At 41.6% G+C, this 18,206-nt stretch overlaps 10 protein-coding genes across 10 annotated transcripts; 5 read left to right on the top strand and 5 right to left on the bottom strand. All coding sequences in view use genetic code 12, as the record gives it.

Annotated features, from left to right (window-relative positions):
- Positions 1 to 765: 765 nt before the first annotated feature.
- Positions 766 to 2,847, top strand: YAK1 (serine/threonine protein kinase; the record flags this gene model as incomplete). Its single annotated transcript, XM_002617115.1, has 1 exon — positions 766 to 2,847. The coding sequence occupies one exon, from the start codon at positions 766 to 768 to the stop codon at positions 2,845 to 2,847; it is 2,082 nt and encodes a 693-aa protein (XP_002617161.1).
- A 272-nt stretch (positions 2,848 to 3,119) lies between these two features.
- RPB4 (DNA-directed RNA polymerase II subunit) lies at positions 3,120 to 3,695 on the top strand (the record flags this gene model as incomplete). Its single annotated transcript, XM_002617116.1, has 1 exon — positions 3,120 to 3,695. One exon carries the CDS (start codon positions 3,120 to 3,122, stop codon positions 3,693 to 3,695), a length of 576 nt encoding a protein of 191 aa, XP_002617162.1.
- A 278-nt stretch (positions 3,696 to 3,973) lies between these two features.
- Positions 3,974 to 6,904, top strand: SNU114 (U5 snRNP GTPase; the record flags this gene model as incomplete). The annotated part of the gene is made up of 1 exon (XM_002617117.1): positions 3,974 to 6,904. The coding sequence occupies one exon, from the start codon at positions 3,974 to 3,976 to the stop codon at positions 6,902 to 6,904; it is 2,931 nt and encodes a 976-aa protein (XP_002617163.1).
- Positions 6,905 to 6,907: 3 nt separating this feature from the next.
- Positions 6,908 to 8,155, bottom strand: FOB63_005198 (RMR1 family protein; the record flags this gene model as incomplete). Its single annotated transcript, XM_002617118.1, has 1 exon — positions 6,908 to 8,155. The coding sequence occupies one exon, from the start codon at positions 8,153 to 8,155 to the stop codon at positions 6,908 to 6,910; it is 1,248 nt and encodes a 415-aa protein (XP_002617164.1).
- A 215-nt stretch (positions 8,156 to 8,370) lies between these two features.
- Positions 8,371 to 10,569, bottom strand: FOB63_005197 (uncharacterized protein; the record flags this gene model as incomplete). Its single annotated transcript, XM_002617119.1, has 1 exon — positions 8,371 to 10,569. The coding sequence occupies one exon, from the start codon at positions 10,567 to 10,569 to the stop codon at positions 8,371 to 8,373; it is 2,199 nt and encodes a 732-aa protein (XP_002617165.1).
- Positions 10,570 to 11,960: 1,391 nt separating this feature from the next.
- On the top strand, positions 11,961 to 12,515 carry RPL17B (60S ribosomal protein uL22; the record flags this gene model as incomplete). The annotated part of the gene is made up of 1 exon (XM_002617120.1): positions 11,961 to 12,515. The coding sequence occupies one exon, from the start codon at positions 11,961 to 11,963 to the stop codon at positions 12,513 to 12,515; it is 555 nt and encodes a 184-aa protein (XP_002617166.1).
- An 845-nt stretch (positions 12,516 to 13,360) lies between these two features.
- Positions 13,361 to 13,645, top strand: QCR8 (ubiquinol--cytochrome-c reductase subunit 8; the record flags this gene model as incomplete). Its single annotated transcript, XM_066102467.1, has 1 exon — positions 13,361 to 13,645. The coding sequence occupies one exon, from the start codon at positions 13,361 to 13,363 to the stop codon at positions 13,643 to 13,645; it is 285 nt and encodes a 94-aa protein (XP_065958231.1).
- Positions 13,646 to 13,800: 155 nt separating this feature from the next.
- Positions 13,801 to 14,925, bottom strand: ERG20 (bifunctional (2E,6E)-farnesyl diphosphate synthase/dimethylallyltranstransferase; the record flags this gene model as incomplete). Its single annotated transcript, XM_002617121.1, has 1 exon — positions 13,801 to 14,925. The coding sequence occupies one exon, from the start codon at positions 14,923 to 14,925 to the stop codon at positions 13,801 to 13,803; it is 1,125 nt and encodes a 374-aa protein (XP_002617167.1).
- Positions 14,926 to 15,256: 331 nt separating this feature from the next.
- On the bottom strand, positions 15,257 to 16,468 carry FOB63_005193 (uncharacterized protein; the record flags this gene model as incomplete). Its single annotated transcript, XM_002617122.1, has 1 exon — positions 15,257 to 16,468. The coding sequence occupies one exon, from the start codon at positions 16,466 to 16,468 to the stop codon at positions 15,257 to 15,259; it is 1,212 nt and encodes a 403-aa protein (XP_002617168.1).
- Positions 16,469 to 16,564: 96 nt separating this feature from the next.
- Positions 16,565 to 17,950, bottom strand: KTR2 (mannosyltransferase; the record flags this gene model as incomplete). Its single annotated transcript, XM_002617123.1, has 1 exon — positions 16,565 to 17,950. One exon carries the CDS (start codon positions 17,948 to 17,950, stop codon positions 16,565 to 16,567), a length of 1,386 nt encoding a protein of 461 aa, XP_002617169.1.
- Between the last annotated feature and the right edge of the window lie 256 nt (positions 17,951 to 18,206).

The raw sequence follows: 18,206 nt of genomic DNA, 5'->3' as shown, positions 1-18,206 counted from the left end.
CCAGGCGAGCCTGGTCTTGTACATAAAGTTACAAATACAGAATGGTTACATTATGGTGTAAGTTAGAAGGCGAGACCGGAGATCGCGGTGAGTCAGCTAGACGATGTCTCAAGCTAGCTGAGCAATTTGCACACTGAGAAAGCGTAAACTCCTTATCGGTTGGGGTGACAATAATTTTCATAGCAAGAGGCAATAAAAAAAGATCAAAAGAGCATCGATCAATAGGAAACAAGCATGTCTCAATTAGTGATTGTCTGTGTTTCTTGCCCGCCACGGCCCAACAAGTCCCCAAGCGTGCTAATCATGCAGATAACGTGCTATTGTCTCCGTTTTCTCTGCCAGACCGGATATTCGCACTCGACATGGAATTAGCCTTGCCAAGAGTGACCAACACTTCTTCTACAGCCATTACGAATCATTCTTTTGCCGTCAGTGGTAGTAGAAAATGTAGGTAGGACAAAACAAGTACCGTATGAAAGCACTCTGCTCAAGGTGGATTGGATAGAAGCTAATCAATGGCCCCACCCACGATTAGGTCGCCCAGCCGTACATGCAGGCATTACTGGTAGGCCCTCCATGAAAGTGCACACTTGCTTTCCACAATTGTTGTAATCCCATCCGCATCAGCTATCTGAGAGTTTCGACGCTAGGTTCTCGCCCGTCCAATGTATAACTAGCTGCTCAAACTAACATTTTCTCCCATACAAGTTCCCATTCCTCTAACGCATTTTATTTCGCTTGCTGCCTCCTAAGCGACCATCTTACATGTCGTTTAATTTCTTATACAACCGCCATGATCCCACACAGAATACATGGTCCACAGCGGCCGGCGACCAAAAATCTCCTGCTACTGATCATGTAACTGCGTCTGGTCTGGCCCTGCAGCCGCCCGGCTTTAGGAATCCTTGGTATTCCCCTTCAAACTCCACTCTGCACAAAAACCAACCAGGCCAACCTCAGCCACCTCAGATGTCGCTACTAGGAACAAAGAAACAGTCATTTGCTAACAATCTTCCGGTGACATACGAAGATGGGGACCAACAGAACGCAGCGCTGTACATCCACCCACCTCCCCGTGCTGATAATCCCTTCAATCACTATTACACAAACCAGGAGGTTCTGCTCAACCACTTTCCCGATCGCCGTATGTCTGCTGCCGTCGACGGATCGCTCTACAACCCTTATAATAACCCGTTCCAGCCCGTCAATGGAGCAAACAATGCTGCCACACAAATGCTCCCTACAGGTGTAGCTGGAGGAAGCATGTTTCTGAACATGGGGGGAGCCATGGCGGCGCGCCGCTCCTCTGTCGCTGTTGGCTCATCCCAGTACCAGGGCGAACACTTGAATAACCGGTTTTTCAATGCCCAATTGGACAATAGCCTGCCTGGTGCATCTTATTACCACATGCCCCGTCCACCGTCTCCACCGAAAGCGGTGGCTAAAATGGTGCGCGTCCGCAATAAGGGAGACTTGAAGCCGAAGAGCCACAATCAGCCGAAGTATAGAAGACGGTCTGTGAATGCTATCCACATATCTCCTACTAACGCATTGTCTGTCTACTTGACGGAGTCCTTCTCCATGTGTCAGCCCCAAAAGTTCCGTTACTGCAAAACCACCAACCCTAAACGTGTCTTGACAAAACCTTCAGAACCCAAATACAACAACGGTTGTGACAACGAAGATAGTGACTATATCTTATATGTGAATGACATTTTGGGCCAAGAAGAGGGTCGAAAATATGTCGTACTCGACTTGTTGGGATCAGGGACCTTTGGTCAAGTAGTGAAATGCCAGAATTTGGCAAATCAATCAGTTGTGGCGGTGAAAGTTATCAAGTCAAAACCAGCATATTTGAATCAGTCCTTATCTGAAGTCAAGCTCTTGGAGTTTTTGAATCAGAATAGTCGGAGCAATAGCTTCATTAGACTATTAGATACTTTCATGCACCGCGATCACCTATGTCTTGTCTTTGAAATCTTGGCTTCCAATTTGTATGAGCTCATAAAACAGAACCAGTTTCATGGTCTTAGTATGAAATTGGTAAAGTCTTTTACCAGGCAGTTATTGGATGCTTGTGCCCAGCTAAAGAACTTCCAGATAATACACTGTGACTTGAAACCTGAAAACATACTTTTATGTCAGCCAGATAAACCAGATATTAAAGTCATTGATTTCGGAAGCGCTTGTTTTAAACGGCAAACGATTTATTCTTACATCCAGTCGCGGTTTTATCGCTCTCCTGAAGTAATCCTAGGGCTTCCTTATACTGAGTCTATTGATATGTGGTCCTTAGGGTGTATAGTGGGAGAGTTGTTTCTCGGGCTTCCAATGTTTCCAGGTTCCTCAGAGTATAATCAGCTTTACAAAATCATTGACATGTTGGGTGATCCTCCAAGACATATGATTGATGTGGGGCGTAATTCTCTAAACTTCTTCGAGAAAATCCCACCTACTGAAGAAAATGGGAAACCAACATATCGGTTAAAGACACATGAAGAATACTTGGAATTTGTGCGACTCTCAAAAGGCAAAGAAGACTTGAACAAGGCAGAGCTGCCTAATAAAAACTACTTCAATCATCGGTTGCTCAAGGATATCATTTTAAATTACAAAATGCCTTCCAGGAAAATGACGCAATCGATGATTGATAAGGAGTACAAGGACCGTCATTTGCTAGTCGACTTTTTGTCAAAGGTCTTGAATCTTAACCCGCTTGAACGTCTTACACCACAAGAGGCCCTCAAGCATCCTTTTGTCAATGATTCAGTTTCTGCAGATACACATTCAATGTCTCCTATTTCAACTGTTTTATCTACTGCATCTCCTTCCAAAACACAGTGTTGATAAATTCTTATATTTAGGGGCTATAATATAATCTTGCATACCGTATTACGCGTAAATTCTTTCGTAGATTTTTCAGACCCGGAACCGGTTGTTGTTGATAGTCGTGTATGCCCAATTTATTGGAGAAAAAGTTCGCTGCTAACTGTACTTCATTTAACGCAAAACACATACCACAGTCCTGTTGAGCTCAAAAACCAATACTGTGTCAAACTTCTTGAAAACATTTCATATTAGTGATTCTCAACTGTAATATCGGACGAATATAATCAAACATGAATGTCAGCACGAGTGCATTAGGTGTCAGAAGAAGGAAGCCTAAGAGTCAAAATATCGACGAGGAGGAAAATGCCAGTGTTTTGAAGCTAGGGCCAGAGTTTCAACTTACGCAAATCACAAACTCCGGAGACAGTGAACAGCTCATTGCATTGAATTTGTCCGAAGCTCGACTTTTGATCAGGGCTGCGCTTAAGGAGCGGAAGAGCAAGGCTGAAAACAAGAAATTCGAGGACAACGATGATGAAGAAAATGAAAGAGAAGATGAAATAGCTAATATCGAGCTTGCGGGACCCAACTCGAATGAAATTGTGCACAAAACCTTGAACTACTTATCCATGTTCAGCCGGTTCAAGAATTCATCCTCTACAGAAACTGTTGAGAAGCTCTTGAACGATTTCAGTAGCCAAGCTTCTGAACCATTGCACCCTTTCGAAATAGCCCAATTAGGAAACTTGGAATGTGAAGACGCAGAAGAAGCGAAATCATTAATTCCTAGTCTAGCACACAAAGTTTCTGATGTACAGTTGAAAACTTTGTTGACTGAATTGAGAAAGTATCAAACATTGTCTTAATCAACGGTTATCCTTGTTGATTTTAGCATGTCCCTATTCCAGGAGAGTTTTGTTTTTATTATTGTACAAAACTTAGTTTCCATTAAACGTGTTCCGTGAACACTCCAATGATCCAGAAATAGACCTTGTATAGTAGATTCAATAAATTTAGCGTCAATAGATGATTTGAATCGTTAAATTTGTCAGATGACTACTCTTGAATTAAAGAAGCCGTATCATATAAATGTGCAGGAAACCCACAAACATCATCTCGAAGAGATATTATCTTCATCAGCAACATGGACAGTGATGACGATTTATATGATGAGTTTGGTAACTTCATAGGAAACCCAGAAAATTCGGATGCTGAATCTATGAACCAAACGACCAAACAAGGGAATAATAAAGATGAACATTCAGATTCTTCAATGGACGAAGACGAAGCACCAAAAGAGCTGGAGGAAACATCCATGATAAAGAAGGAATTCTCAGACACTCATACATTCGAGACTATTGTTGTGGATCCCACACATCAAGGAGATGAACAGCCTATTATTAAACCCATTGCTGACCAAAAACTATACATTGAGTATGCGAAGACAGTTGATTCTTCGGACCTTCCCGAGGTTACATACTCCCGAGACTATATGAAATCCTTGCTAAAAGATATTCCTGAGAGGATTCGTAACTTTGCCATAGTTGGAAGCTTGCATACCGGAAAAACTAGCTTGGTGGACAGATTGGTGTTGGAAACTCATCCGACAATAGATGAAGGGAAACAAAACCTTCAAGAATTTAAAAGCTTACGGTATTTGGATAGTCACAGGTTAGAGAAAGAAAGAGGAATTTCAATTGGTGCTTCCTTATTAACTCTTTTATGTCCAGACAGCAGAGATAGGTCGCATGTTTTAAACATTATTGATTGTCCGGGCCATCCTGACTTTCTAGATGACACTTCTGCAGCACTATCAGTTGTTGAGGGCGCAGTTTTGGTGTTGGATTTGCTCGAAGGATTCACTAAGAAAGACAAGAGAATTGTCACTCATTTGATTAAAAAGAATCTACCATTTGTTGTTGTTTTGAACAAATTTGACAGATTAATTTTGGAGCTCAGACTTCCGCCACGGGAGTTCTTCCATAAAGTAAGATATGTGCTTGATGACATCAATCTGTTCATTCATCATAATGAATTTATCAGCACATACACACATGAAAAACTAGTCAGTCCATTAAAGAACAACGTCGTTTTTTCGTCTCTGATTCTTCTGACAACCTTTTCCTTAAGGTCCTTTAGTAAACTTTACTGTGACAATCAACAATTTGCTAAAGATTTAGACCAAAAACAACTCGAAAGATTGCTCTGGGGAGAGATTTCTTTCGACGGGAATAAAAAACAATTCTTTGTGCTCAACGAAGACGCTGTTTTGGACTCCAAACGTACATTTGAGATGTTTATCTTGGATCCTCTCTACAAGCTCGTCACATATACTTTAACTTCCGATGGAAATGGCCATAGACTATCAAAACTTCTTTGGGATAACTTCAAAGTCACGCTTCAAAAATCCGCATATAAGAAAGACCCGCAAATACTTTTGAAAATTGTATTTGGTTCAGTGTTTGGAAGTACCCAAGCCCTAGTTGATCTGATTACCACTGCCCTACCGGGGCCAGAGAAAAATGCAGAATGTCTTTTGAAGCGGGGGCTTGATCTCAGAGACGAATATTCGAGCGAGCTTGTGGCTGAGGTGTTCAAAACTCAGTTGACATCCGATACGAAAGGATTTGTCTCATTTATTCGTATTCATCAAGGATCTTTAAAGGAAGGGCAACGCGTAAGAATTGTTGGGGATAATCATATCGATGACAGGAAGGATGATGTGATTTGCGAGGTCGGCGAGATATATCTTGCTGGAGGAAGATATAAAGTGCCTTACGAAGAAGCTTCTGCTGGCTCTATAGTGATTGTGACTGGTATCAACGAAGCAATTCAAAAATGCGCAACAGTGCTTGGACAGTCGATCCCTAAGAGTCTAGTAAAGCCTATTCATTGGGCCGAAAGCGAACGAAGGGCTGTTTACAAAGTTGCAGTAGAGCCCGAAAAACCAAGCGAATTGCCAAGATTGGTGGATGGACTAAAGCAACTAAGCAGAACTTATCTTTCTGCTGTAGTCAGATTAGAGGAAAGTGGGGAACATGTGATTTTGGCTCCAGGAGAACTCTATATGGACTGTTTTCTTCATGACCTCAGATATCTTTTCGACGACTACTTCTCGATCAAAGTTAGTGATCCAATGGTCAAGTTCAGTGAAACTTGTGCCGAAAGGTCCGTCACTAAAATAGACACGTATGCATCATCAAAAAAGAGCCAGATCTCCATCACATCTGAACCTTTTAATGATACAAGGGTCAGTCAAGCTATACAAGAAGGAAAGATAAGTTTGGCCCAACCGAGCAAAGTGACTTCGAAGACTTTGAGAACGGAGTATGGATGGGATTCCCTTTCAGCAAGGTCATTATGGTGTTTTGGACCAGATGATATGCACAATGCTTCGATTCTTTTAGATGATTCCATTGACGGTGAAACAGATAAGGAAAGGCTTTCGAAAGCTAAAGATCTCATTATCACTGGTTTCAAATTGGGTATAAACGAAGGCCCACTCTGTAATGAACCCATAAGAAATTGCAAGTTCAAGATCTTGGATGCTGTGTTGAGTGGATCAAAAATCCAGTCAAGCGGTTCTCAAATCATACCTATGACTAGAAATGCCGTGCATACTGGGTTTTTGACGGCGAGTCCAAGGCTCATGGAGCCCGTATATCGAGTATCAGTTACATGTACTTACAATAGCATCCAGGCCGTGCTGATATTATTGGGAAAGAGGAGAGGCTGGATAGTCGATGAATATCCAATTCCGGCCACCAAGCTCTATGAAATTGAAGGATTCGTTCCCGTGATTGACTCCGTGGGTCTCGACACAGATATGCGTCTTCAAACCCAAGGCCAAGCCATGTGCTACCTTGATTTTGCCAAATGGGATACAGTTCCCGGAGATCCGTTGGATAGAGATTGCCATCTCCCACAAATGAAACCAGTTCCACGACAGTCAATGGCTAGAGACTTCGTGCTTAAAACGCGCAGGAGGAAAGGCTTGAGCGGTGAGCCCAATTTGCAAAAGTACCTCGATCCCGAACTCTACTTGCGGTTAAAAAACAGCGGGATAATAAATTGAGGATTACAGCAGCAATCTTTTTCTCTTCTTCGGATTGCCATTGCTTTCTTCAGAGACACCCACGGGATCGAACAAATCACAATAACGCTTCCCGCTAATTGCAGCATCGAGTATTCTCTTGTAGTTAGTTATGAACCTGGGCTGCATGCTCACCAATATAGTCATTTTATCCGGAGTATCTTTGTCGTCCTTCTTGTCACGACTGATCAATGAAAAGTAAGTATCCATTAGATCTTTCAATTTTAAATCTCCGGTATGTACATTGTCCTCAGTTACGAGTAACGATAATTCGGGGATCCTGAGACATAGCTCATCCTCTTTATTGAAATCATAGGCATCGATCAAGTCTCCATTCCCTCTAAGCAACTTAAAAAACTCTGATAAAGTGCAGTTCACCACTTCATCAAGCGTGAAAAGAGATATAGTGTCCTCTAGATCATAGTTGCAATCATTAAAGAATGGGACGAGCAAGAACTCATCCCCACGAATATTTATGAAAATAGGGAATTCTGAAAAGTTTGACAGTGATTTGCTCGTTGCATGCTCACGTATCATATTTGAATCCGTCTGTAGATTCATTTCTTCGTTTTGTAAATCGAGGTCTTCAACTTCGCTATCTGAGAGTTCGTTATCTTCTTTATGTTCTTCATAAATATGTTCACGCTTTTCTTCATCTTCATTTCCCGAAGAATTGGTGTCCACCTGCTCGTAGACTTCTTCCTCTTCATACTCTTTACCAGGACCCCCCTCCTCTGCTTCATCCATGTTCTCCATCTCTTCTATTTCGTTTTCATAATCATGTTCATCATTTTCATTGTCCATTTTTCCCACTTGCTCATTCCCCTCTTCCTCTTCCAAATTCTCAATTTCCTCTTCACTATCTAAATCTATGACTTCCACGTATTGATCATGAGATAGTATTTCATTGTTAGTATTCGACTCTCGCAATTCAACCACATCATTATGGTCTTCCGCTCCCGAAGTCCTTCCCAAGAAGACATTTGATTTTTGTGGAGATTCATTGGACACCTCAATAACTTCATGTTCAATGTCTGGATCCGAATGTACGTTGGATTCATCTTCACTGCCAAGTTCCTCGTGCTCTGATGTTCCTAGTTCAAGCTCATTCTCATCTCTATCAACCATGTTCACCCTTGAGTTTTCTTCTTCGGCGCTGTATCCAATGGGAATTGAGCCTGGACTTTGACTCGGATTCAACTCTTGAGCAACTAGAATCTTTTCGCTACTCATGCTTCTTGTGTTGTGGAGCACGCGTTGACGGTGTATGTGCGTGAGGAGCACACAGGTATTGTTCGCACTAATTTAGTACACCGATATAATGATACATTAGTGAAAGAGAGCTACCTATGTACTTGAGAAAAACACCTGGGAGAGAAATCTGTTGATGAGAACCACTTGCCGAAAAAAGAACAGCAAAGAGCTCTCGACGCATGATTTTTGAGATTTCAAGGAACCCAAACCTTAAAGGATTGAGGCCGCTCTATAGACAAAGGCTTAACCACAGAGTTTCTCTTCGCAGCTTTATTCGCCTCATCCTCCGCATTGGCAGGTTCTTCATCTTTCTTTTCTGTCGGAACAAAATCCTTACCATTCGCTTTGAATAAAAGTGGCTGAACATCAGTTAGCAACTTTGACGCCTTCTCAATATCTTCAGAGCCATTACTGGCCCCACCACTAGTTACGCCTTTGAGAATAGAAATCACCTCGTTCAACTTCAGAGTGACCCCAGCTGTAGACTTTGCCAAAGCTAACCTATCAAGGAAAACCTCATTTTGCTGTTGAGCCAAATTTTGACGCTCACGCTGAAAGATCTTCTCAAGCTCCTTGATCTTAGTTAACTTGACATCGATTTTGTTTAGTTCTTGGTTAAGAATCGTGGTAGTGATCTTCTGCATTTCTCTTTCTTCGTAATTCGCAAACAAATGGCTACGGGCAGCCACTGATCCAAAGACAGCTGTAGCAGCGTCTTCAATAACACCAGTGTCTCCAGAGCCACTAGTCTCTTTGAGAAGAGAATCAAGCTCTTCGTCTCCACCTTCTGATGGCTTACTAGAACTTGAATGCTGGTCAGACCTCCCCTCGTTTTCGTTTTCCGACTCTTTCTTGACCTGTTCTTCTTCTTTGTCTTTGTACACTTCTCGTACGCGTTCGAAAAATCTTTCGTCGATGACTTTAGATGCTCTGGAGCTTGCGGCTTTGACCACTTCATTGTCCACAAGAGTGGTCATGAAAATCAAATTGCTTATGACGGGATTGTCCACAGAAGTGACGGGAAAGTTCGGCGCAAACTTGAGGATCCCTAAATCTTTCTTTTCCACAGTGTCAAATTCATCTTCGATGGGAATACTGAGAAATTTGAGAATGCACTCTTGAGGTTTGCGGTCACCAACATGCTTAGCAATTTTGTACCAGTCATTTTTGTATTTCTTTATGCCCAAAAGCAAATTTGCAAGTTCCTTTGGCGACCAGTCGTCTTCGGACTTCTTTTGCTTCTTCGAAGGAGGTTCGTCGGATGTTTTGTCTTCCGAGCTAGTAGTTTTCTCCCCATTCATGAAATTTTCAGACTCAACCAATTGCTTTAACTTTTCAATATTGACATTATTGGCGTTGACCCTGTGAGTATTGAAAGGGAACAAACCTCTTGGTGTATCATACTGAACATGAAAGTCTCCAGCATATGGTAACCCCACCAGTGACCCATTAGGTAACTTTTCAAGGGCATAAGCAGGCTTGAATTGGGGATTTACCTGATAGTTAATGAGACCCCATTTGTTGAGGAATCTGTGTACTCTCATTAACGTTCCCACATCGCCTACTAAGTTTCGGCGACATGAAGTGAGCGTGAGATATTCATTAGGGTTTAACCGATAGGCATTGATCATGAAGTTTCGATAATTCGCATAAATCTTGGGTGACTTTGATGGATGGGATGTGTTGAAAAATTCAGGCAAAGAGTCGCGTTCTATTTGGTGAATTTTCCTCATGTTAAACCAGCTTGCATAGGATGGAATGATGATAGCATGGGTTTGGCGGATACGCGTTTTGTCGTCTGCGTTGATATCCAAGGAGGGGCCCTTGTCGTGTGCTTTGCCATTAACGTTTTCATATTCTGAGTCAGATAAATGTTCTTCCAATTCTGGTTCTTTTTTGACCTCAAGCTCGTCGTCATCGACTATCCTTGGTGTACTTTTCTTTGTCTTTGCGACGAGTTCATCTTCTTTTGTCGCATCTTCAATGCTTTCAGTCGACGCCAGTTTTTCGTCTGTTGCGACGGAGTCTGTAATATTCTTACTTTGAGAAGTCTCTTCCTTCACGTTTGCATCTCCTTCGATCAGAGTTGGTGAATTTTTTGACGCGATACCTTCATTTTTCGAACTGTCGTCGTCTGCTGTGTCATTGCTTTTCTGAGCGTCTGAGGGGTTTAGGGACTTCAAGTTGGAGTCATCAAAGATATCCATGGTGAGGTCATTGGGCTCCAATTGAGCACTTGTTTCTTCACTGCCAGCTGTTGTACTTTCCTGACCATTGTTTGGAATGTCAACATCCATATTGTAAAGAGCATCGTCATCATTGAGAGAAAGCGCGTCGTTCTCATTCATGTTGTCCTTGGGCAGTAGTATGGGTAAATCTTCAGAGTTCGACATGACAGTAATAGATTAGACGTTTCAAAAGATAGAAAAAAAAATGGTCGACAACAATTACCGGGGAAAGGTGAAAGAGCAACGGATCAATGCGTTGTTGAAACAGATTAGTCGTGAAATGGACGTGAATCAAAAAGCCAACAATCGATATATATCACGTTACCAATTTCCACAATAGTAGGCCAAGACGTGATAGTCAGACACGAGATTCTAATTCACAGGAAGGAACCAGTAATTACGTGCCGCAAGGATGGTGTCAAGTACAAAGATCGGTAAACACGTGTAGAAAAAAAAAGGCTACCGCTATACTCCGAAATGCAAGCAATGTTTTTGTGTGGTGAAGGTGGGGAGCGGGTTAGACTTTGATGGTTCGCCAAACAGTTGTTTTTTAATTTCTGCTCCAATTCCCGTCAAGGTCGTGCGGAGTACACGGGAGACTGGGCTTTGGCCTCGAGGCTACACATAGACTGAGGACATGCTATAATACACTTGAAGAAAGAAGAGTGAAAGAGAAAAGGAAAAGATAAAATGCGAGGTGGATGCACATATCTACATGTATGTGTCACGATAGCGGAGAGCATAATAAAGGAATCTAAATCTACATATGCCTAAAATAAAATAAAAAAAAAAAAAAAGAACTTGGCTCCACGACATTCCTTTATGCACTCTGTCTATATCTCGGTGAAACCGTGCACCACCAACAATGTGGGCCGGATACTTCTATACCAGTAGAGTTTCCTCCTTAGGAGATATCGCTGTGTTACTTTCAGAATGCATTGTTCCTTCCGTTGGCTCAAATCAAAAAAAAAAAAATAAGACGTCAGCTTATCGCTGGGTTATTTAGCCACACTTGGCCCGAATTTGATGTGCACGATAAGCGACGCATGATCGTCATCCGCAGCACTTCGTGTAACATGGGCTACTTCTATTACTTTTTGTTTTGTCTCTACGAATGATTCAGCGTTGGGTTTAGCCAGCATAGATTTTCAGCTAACTCTCGCCGCTATCCCCCAATGCTAGCAAAGACCTGAAAACACTTTAGAACAAGTTCCCAAACCAATGTACTGCAGATAGATTATGGTACGTTTTAGGTTTTTTTTTTTTGGTTTTTTGGTTTCGGTTTTTGAGGGTGAGAATGGCAGCAAGTAAATTTAAAAGGAGTCTAGCGCGGACAGAAGCGACCTAGAACCGTAAACGGACAAGGCGGGAAAATCTCATTATTTGTAGTCACGTGCATGTTCTTAGGGCATAGACCTAATACCTTGCGCGACTGGATGCAGAACGGAGAAATTTTCGCACAGCTTGGACGGCCTTGTCTGCAACACCGCGAGGGTAAAAAATTTTGAAATTTTCTACATAGTTAGCGCTTCTTCTTTTTCAACTACATCGTCAAAATGGTTCGTTACGCTGCTACCCCAGTTAACCCAGCTAAGTCTGCCTCTGCTCGTGGTGCCTACTTGAGAGTTTCTTTCAAGAACACCAGAGAAACTGCCCAAGCCATCAACGGTTGGAACTTGGAGAAGGCTCAAAAGTACTTGGAAGATGTCTTGGACCACAAGAGAGCCATTCCATTCAGAAGATTCAACCACTCCATTGGTAGAACTGCTCAAGGTAAGGAATGGGGCGTCCAAAAGGCTAGATGGCCTGTCAAGTCCGTTAACTACGTTAAGGACTTGTTGAAGAACGCTCAATCCAACGCTGAGGCTAAGGGTTTGGAAGTCTCCAAGTTGAAGATCACCCACATCCAAGTTAACCAAGCTCCAAAGCAAAGAAGAAGAACTTACAGAGCTCACGGTAGAGTCAACGCTTACCAATCTTCTCCATCTCACATTGAACTTATTGTCACTGAGGAAGAAGAGGAAGTTGCCAAGGCTGAGGACTCTAAGAAGGTCAGATTGAACTCTAGACAAAAGGGTAGATTGGCTTTCCAAAAGCGTATTGCTGCTTAATTTGGTTCATATATAAAATAATATATCATGTGACGGATGAGCTGCGCCTAATTGTACTTTAATACACCTCGACTCTGTACCGCATGTAGTTTAAGTTGTCGGAAGTTGCTACTGGTGTCCAATCTTATAGTTGTTTGTACCATGGTTAGATTGTGTTCCCTGTGCATGATTGAAGTATACTGAAGATTGGGTATATTTTGGCTCAGTATGTTGTATAACTACAAGTACTGTGTCGAATTTTTTAATGCTCAATTTAATTGTTGATACTACCAGCAGAGTAGATGTAAATTATTTTTCTATAGCTTATATTAGATTATACATTACGAATGTATGAAAGTCTTGTTGAAAAATACGAGGTTAAACGCTGAATCTCTCAATGAGCAACATTTTGATGTTGACTACGACGAATGTAGCACTACGTATCCTCTCTACTCCCTTTCAAAGAAATAATGCACAACAATCACTGAAGCTCTCCACGATTTTTAATTGTGTCAATTGTGACAACTTCTTATCATAGTACTAGACTTAGTAGCCCCAATAGTGTGATGTGCAGTTCTGATAATCATGTATAACTTGAACGACCCAAAACACCAAAACAGGCACTTTGATCGAAACGATTATGACGAGTAGAACACTCAAAGTGCGCAGTTGACTGTGCTGTTTCTATTGCTGAAGAATATCATATCTTGAAAGCATATTCATACTCCTTCAGTGTAATAATCAGCATACTGTGCGTAATTAGGAGCACGGTGGTCAGCCAATTACATGCGCGTCTTTTTGGCATACAAACTCTCTACAGAGCAAAAAAACGCACCTATCTTCACACATACATCTATCAATCAAAAATGGGAGGTGCTGGTCCAAAAGCTTACATGGGATGGTGGGGTCACATGGGTGCCCCAACCCAGAAGTACATCAACATTTACACTGTTACTCCTTATGCCACTAAGCCATTGAAGGGAAACTTGTACAACGCTGTTTTCAACACCTTCAGAAGAACCAAGAACCAAGCCTTGTATGTTATCATTCCAGCTGTCATTGTTTGGAACATCTGGGCTCGTGCTAGAGACTACAACGAGTACTTGTACACCAAGGCTGGTAGAGAAGAGTTGGAAATCGTCAACGCTTAGCGAAACATCTTATAACCATCGTGCATTAGTTCTAGCTACTAGATATTCCAATAAACTATATCGAATAAGCATGTTTGTGCTACGTAGTATGTTCCTCTGGGTATTGGTGAACCTAACAGTCATAATAGTGTTTTTACATTATATTGTGACTTATTTTACTTCGAACGCTTGTAGACTTTGCCCAAAAATGCAGTCAAAACCTCCTTCTTCAAACCTCTAGACTCGTCAACATTTTCAATCTGAGCTCTCAACTTGGCAACAATGGACTCTTCATATTCGTGATAGATCGCAGGGATGTCCAATTGAGTGAACAATTCCTTGACTTTTTGTTCAGACTCATCGCTCTTCTTACCATAGTTTTCATCCAATAACTTGCGTTGCTCTGCATTGACCTTCAACAAGGCTTGGTTGACTACCCACGAGCACTTGTTATCCTTAATATCCGTGCCAATCTTACCAATTTGTTCAGGAGTTCCAAAACAGTCCAAGTAGTCGTCCTGAATCTGAAAGTACTCACCCAATGGAATCAAGATGTCTCTGACTTGCTTCAAGTCTTGTTCGCTGTTAATTCCACACATGAACATAGCCAAGGCAACAGGTAAGTAGAAAGAGTAGTAAGCGGTTTTGAAAATCACGATAAAAGAGTGTTTGGCCAAACTGAACTTGTCCAAGTCTACGTGTTCCTCGTCAGCCGTAACCAAGTCCAACAATTGGCCCAACTCGGTTTGGAAAGTAACCTCGTGGAACAAATCCAATAAGTCAACGTAGTATGGGTCCTGACGGAAGTGCTTCTTCAACAAAACGTAAATAGCACCTTCCAACATGAAAGAATCATTGATAGCAATATTTCCGACGCCTTCAACCAAGTACCAACAAGGCTGGCCTCTTCTTGTTTTTGACTGGTCCATCATGTCGTCTGCAACTAAAAAGTAGGCTTGTAATAATTCGATTGCCCAACCCAAGATGGCAACCTTCTTGTACTCTTCTTGAGACAAGTCAGCAAGACTCTTGTTCTTCAAAATGCAATATGTATCAATGACAGACAAGCCTCTGTTTAACTTGCCGCCTGGAGTATTGTAGTTCAAGTTCTTGGTGAACCAGTCAATAGCCTCTTGAGGCATGTTGTACTGGACCAAGATCTCCTTCAACTCCTGAACCAATCCTGAAAATTCATCAACGAATTTTTGTTTAGCGGCAGCTTTATCCATTTCTAGATGAATGTATGTATGTATGTTCTTTTTTTTTGCGCCAACGGAAATCGCAGATCTTTTTATTTGCATAATCGCGTCCAGGACATAGAGGATATGCGGTATAGCTGACAGTATTTGAGCTATTATCTTGAAAACAAAAATTCTTGAAAACAAATAGTGTCTTACGAGTATTGAGCTAACATGTTTTACCGAGAAGATAGAAATATCCGTTGTTAATTTCTCTCTTCACTAATTTTTTAGAGGTTTCGTATACTATACGATGGACATTCCTGCCCAGATATTTGTAAAGAATCGTTCACTTTGCACACTTTTCGCATATATTGGTGTATGTTAAAAAACCAGCACACAACTATATTATACACACAGTTATCGATAGATATATGCATTCCTAATATACAGCCTAGTTTCTTCTTCTCTTACTCTTACCGGGTCTGCTCTGCTTACTTTTACCCCTTTGGTTGTAGATATCAGCAGAAGAGTCAGCGTCGTTCTTTCTCAAGAATCTCTTTTTACCACCGAAACCATATTTGGAGTCCTTTGCCAATCTTTTTCCATTTGGCTTTTGTCTCTTTGGTTTGTCTTCAGCAGTAGCTTCTTCCAAAGCAATTTGGAATTCATCATCATTGGAGATTTCATTGGACGTTCTCTTCTTTTTCAATGATTTGATCTTCTCCAAAGTTTCCTTCTTCTGCTTAGCTCTGTCTTGCAAAGTAGCGTGCATCACTTGCTTACCAAACTTCTTCAACTGTCTCTGTTTCTTGGCGTCTTCAGAAGCTTTCTTGTCAGCAGCCTCCTTCAACAACTTGTTCTTCAACTTATCCATATGTTCGTCACTCTTCACCATCTCTGCAAAATAATCTAGAGGTCTAGAAAATGGTACCTTCAACTTCAAAAGAGTGGCTCTACCTTGCTTAACAGCATCCAAACCTTGCTTGTAAAATGCCAACTCTCTTTCAGTGTCATCGTAAATGTCTTTAATTTCCAGTTCTGTCTTTTCAGCAGAAACGATAGACTGGTGCTCAACAAAGGAGTGCTTAGACCAGGGCAATTCAATACGTGCCAAACTATCCTTCATAGCCGCGACATTGTTGATGGTGAGTTTACTATGAGGAACCACGTCAGTGTCAGAATCAAGCTCAACATCGGACAATGGAACATCCTCAGCTTCTTCATCTTCGTCGTCTTCCTCTTCCTCTTCCTCTTCACCATCTTCGTTGCCTTCTTCCTCCTCTTCGTCTTCATCCTCGTCCTCATCATCATCGTCCTCGTCATCGTTGATGTCGCTTTCGCTTTCACTAGCAGCTAATTTTTCCAAATCCAATTCTTCATCGTCATCGTCTTCATCGTCCTCTTCATCAGCTTCAGCTTCCAATTGGGTGAGCAACTTTTTCAATCTTCTCTTTTCTTTTTTAGACAAGGTCTCTTCCTTACTGAGCAACTCCTCAATCTCTTCTTGGATTTTGTCATCAGCTTCTTCCTGAACTGGCTCCACTTCCTCCTCGGAATGAGAAGCAGCTGGCTCTTGCTTGTTTTTCTTGGAGCTTTTAGGTTTGTTAAAAGCCTCGACGGCCTTTGCGTTCTTCAAAGCAATCTTCAACTTCCCTTTACTCATGCTTGGATGGAAACGAACTTTCTATAGTACGAAAAATTGGATGAAATGTGCGATGCGATGGCACCCTTGTGTGCAATACCCATATCTAAGGAAGTACTATAAAAAGGTATAAGGAAACTCGTTCAAGAATTTTTTACCACTACCATACCTCCACCAGCGACCCAAGCAGCTCGGTGGCATCGTATCGACTCCTTCCGAAATTTCATCCTTGTTTGGGTCCATAGCACGACATATGCATCGTTTGGCATTGAGTATATCACGTGACTGTGGGCACGACATGTACGGGGCATGATAGTAGCCAATATCTTCGAAATGATGGATTTCATCCTTATCAATTAAAAGTGAAAGCGCAATGGAATGGACAGGTGCATCTCCCCAACGTTCATAGTAGAATCCTCCGGCCTTGTCCAAGTAATTGAAATACAGTTCATATGCCTCACCTCTGAAAAAATTGAGATTGCCGATCTCGAAATTGGACCAAAAATGACACAAATTATATTCAGAATTAGAAATTGCATGTGTGTTAAAAAACACATCTGTGTCGTTCGTCGTTATGAAGTCAATAGCATTGTTTGGATGGATATACTGGGGGTACTCCTTCATGAAATCTTTCACAGTCGACCATAATGTAGGCACGGTATTTATGTATTCCGGGATGGTGAGCACAAAGCCGTAAGTTTTATTAAGAGTTCTCATCAAGGTGAAAGGGTCGTAAAGGAAATCACACATGTATTCCACATCAGGCTCAACCCTAAAATACCACTCATAATCCAAAAGCCGCTTTTGCTTGTAAAAAAATCCAGAGTTGAAGTGGCACATGTTCCTATATGATTTTGAGAAACCGTAAATGACATTTGCAGAATTATCGATGTTTTTTTGGAGTTTTTTTAAGTCAATATGTGGTGGAGGATTCCAATCTTCTTCTGGAATGAGTTCGTAAAAAGTTTCGCCGCTAGCCATCTGTGACGTTTGTTCGATGAAATCTTCATCAAATGGGACATCATTGAGGAAGACCCACGGATACTTGTAATCCCTATTAAATCGATCTTCAAGGGATCGCATAGACAGCAACGCGCCTTTCAACTCCAGGTTTCGAACTAGCATAACGATAGTGGCATTTTCCTTCCCTATTTTCTCTCTGTTCTTGAGAGGTGCGATCTCCTCGTAATAAGAATTGGAACTCAACTTCATTTCCCCAACTCGAGCAGGATTATAGACCGCAGATGAGAGATTCTCCAAGCCCGCTAGAGACTCAATCTTATCCAGAAATCGGTCGGTTATTTCTGACCATATGGATGTTCCTAAAGGATGGTAGAGTACATTGTTGAGGTGCTCGTTTTGAAACTGAAAATTATTTGGAGAGCGGATCACATATAAGTATGACGAAATTGCAATCAATGAAACAAGGACATAGCTTAAAACCCCCATATTATATATTAAGCAAGAAGTTTGAACGGTACCTTGATCAGCTGGAGAATACATCCTTGCACCAGAGAACTTTAAGCCTACCGTTTTGTGAAGCACGTGACCAAGCACTTGAAATGAAACGAAATATAACCAAATCAACCTTTGTCAAGCTTTATAACATCCTTAACGGTCTTAATGTAGGAACTAACTGAGTTGTGACACAAAACTTCTTGCATGAAGATTTTCCATCACCAATGTGCTGGAAAGTGCAAACCAGCCAATGAACGAGCAAGAAATCCAATTACACAGGTGCGCAGTAGAGCCATGGAGA

This window comes from Clavispora lusitaniae (assembly GCF_014636115.1).
Source record: "Clavispora lusitaniae strain FDAARGOS_655 chromosome Unknown tig00002663_pilon, whole genome shotgun sequence".
Lineage (NCBI taxonomy): Eukaryota > Fungi > Ascomycota > Pichiomycetes > Serinales > Metschnikowiaceae > Clavispora > Clavispora lusitaniae.
Note: the sequence above shows the minus strand (reverse complement) of the source record. Positions and strands in the feature narration are given on the sequence as shown.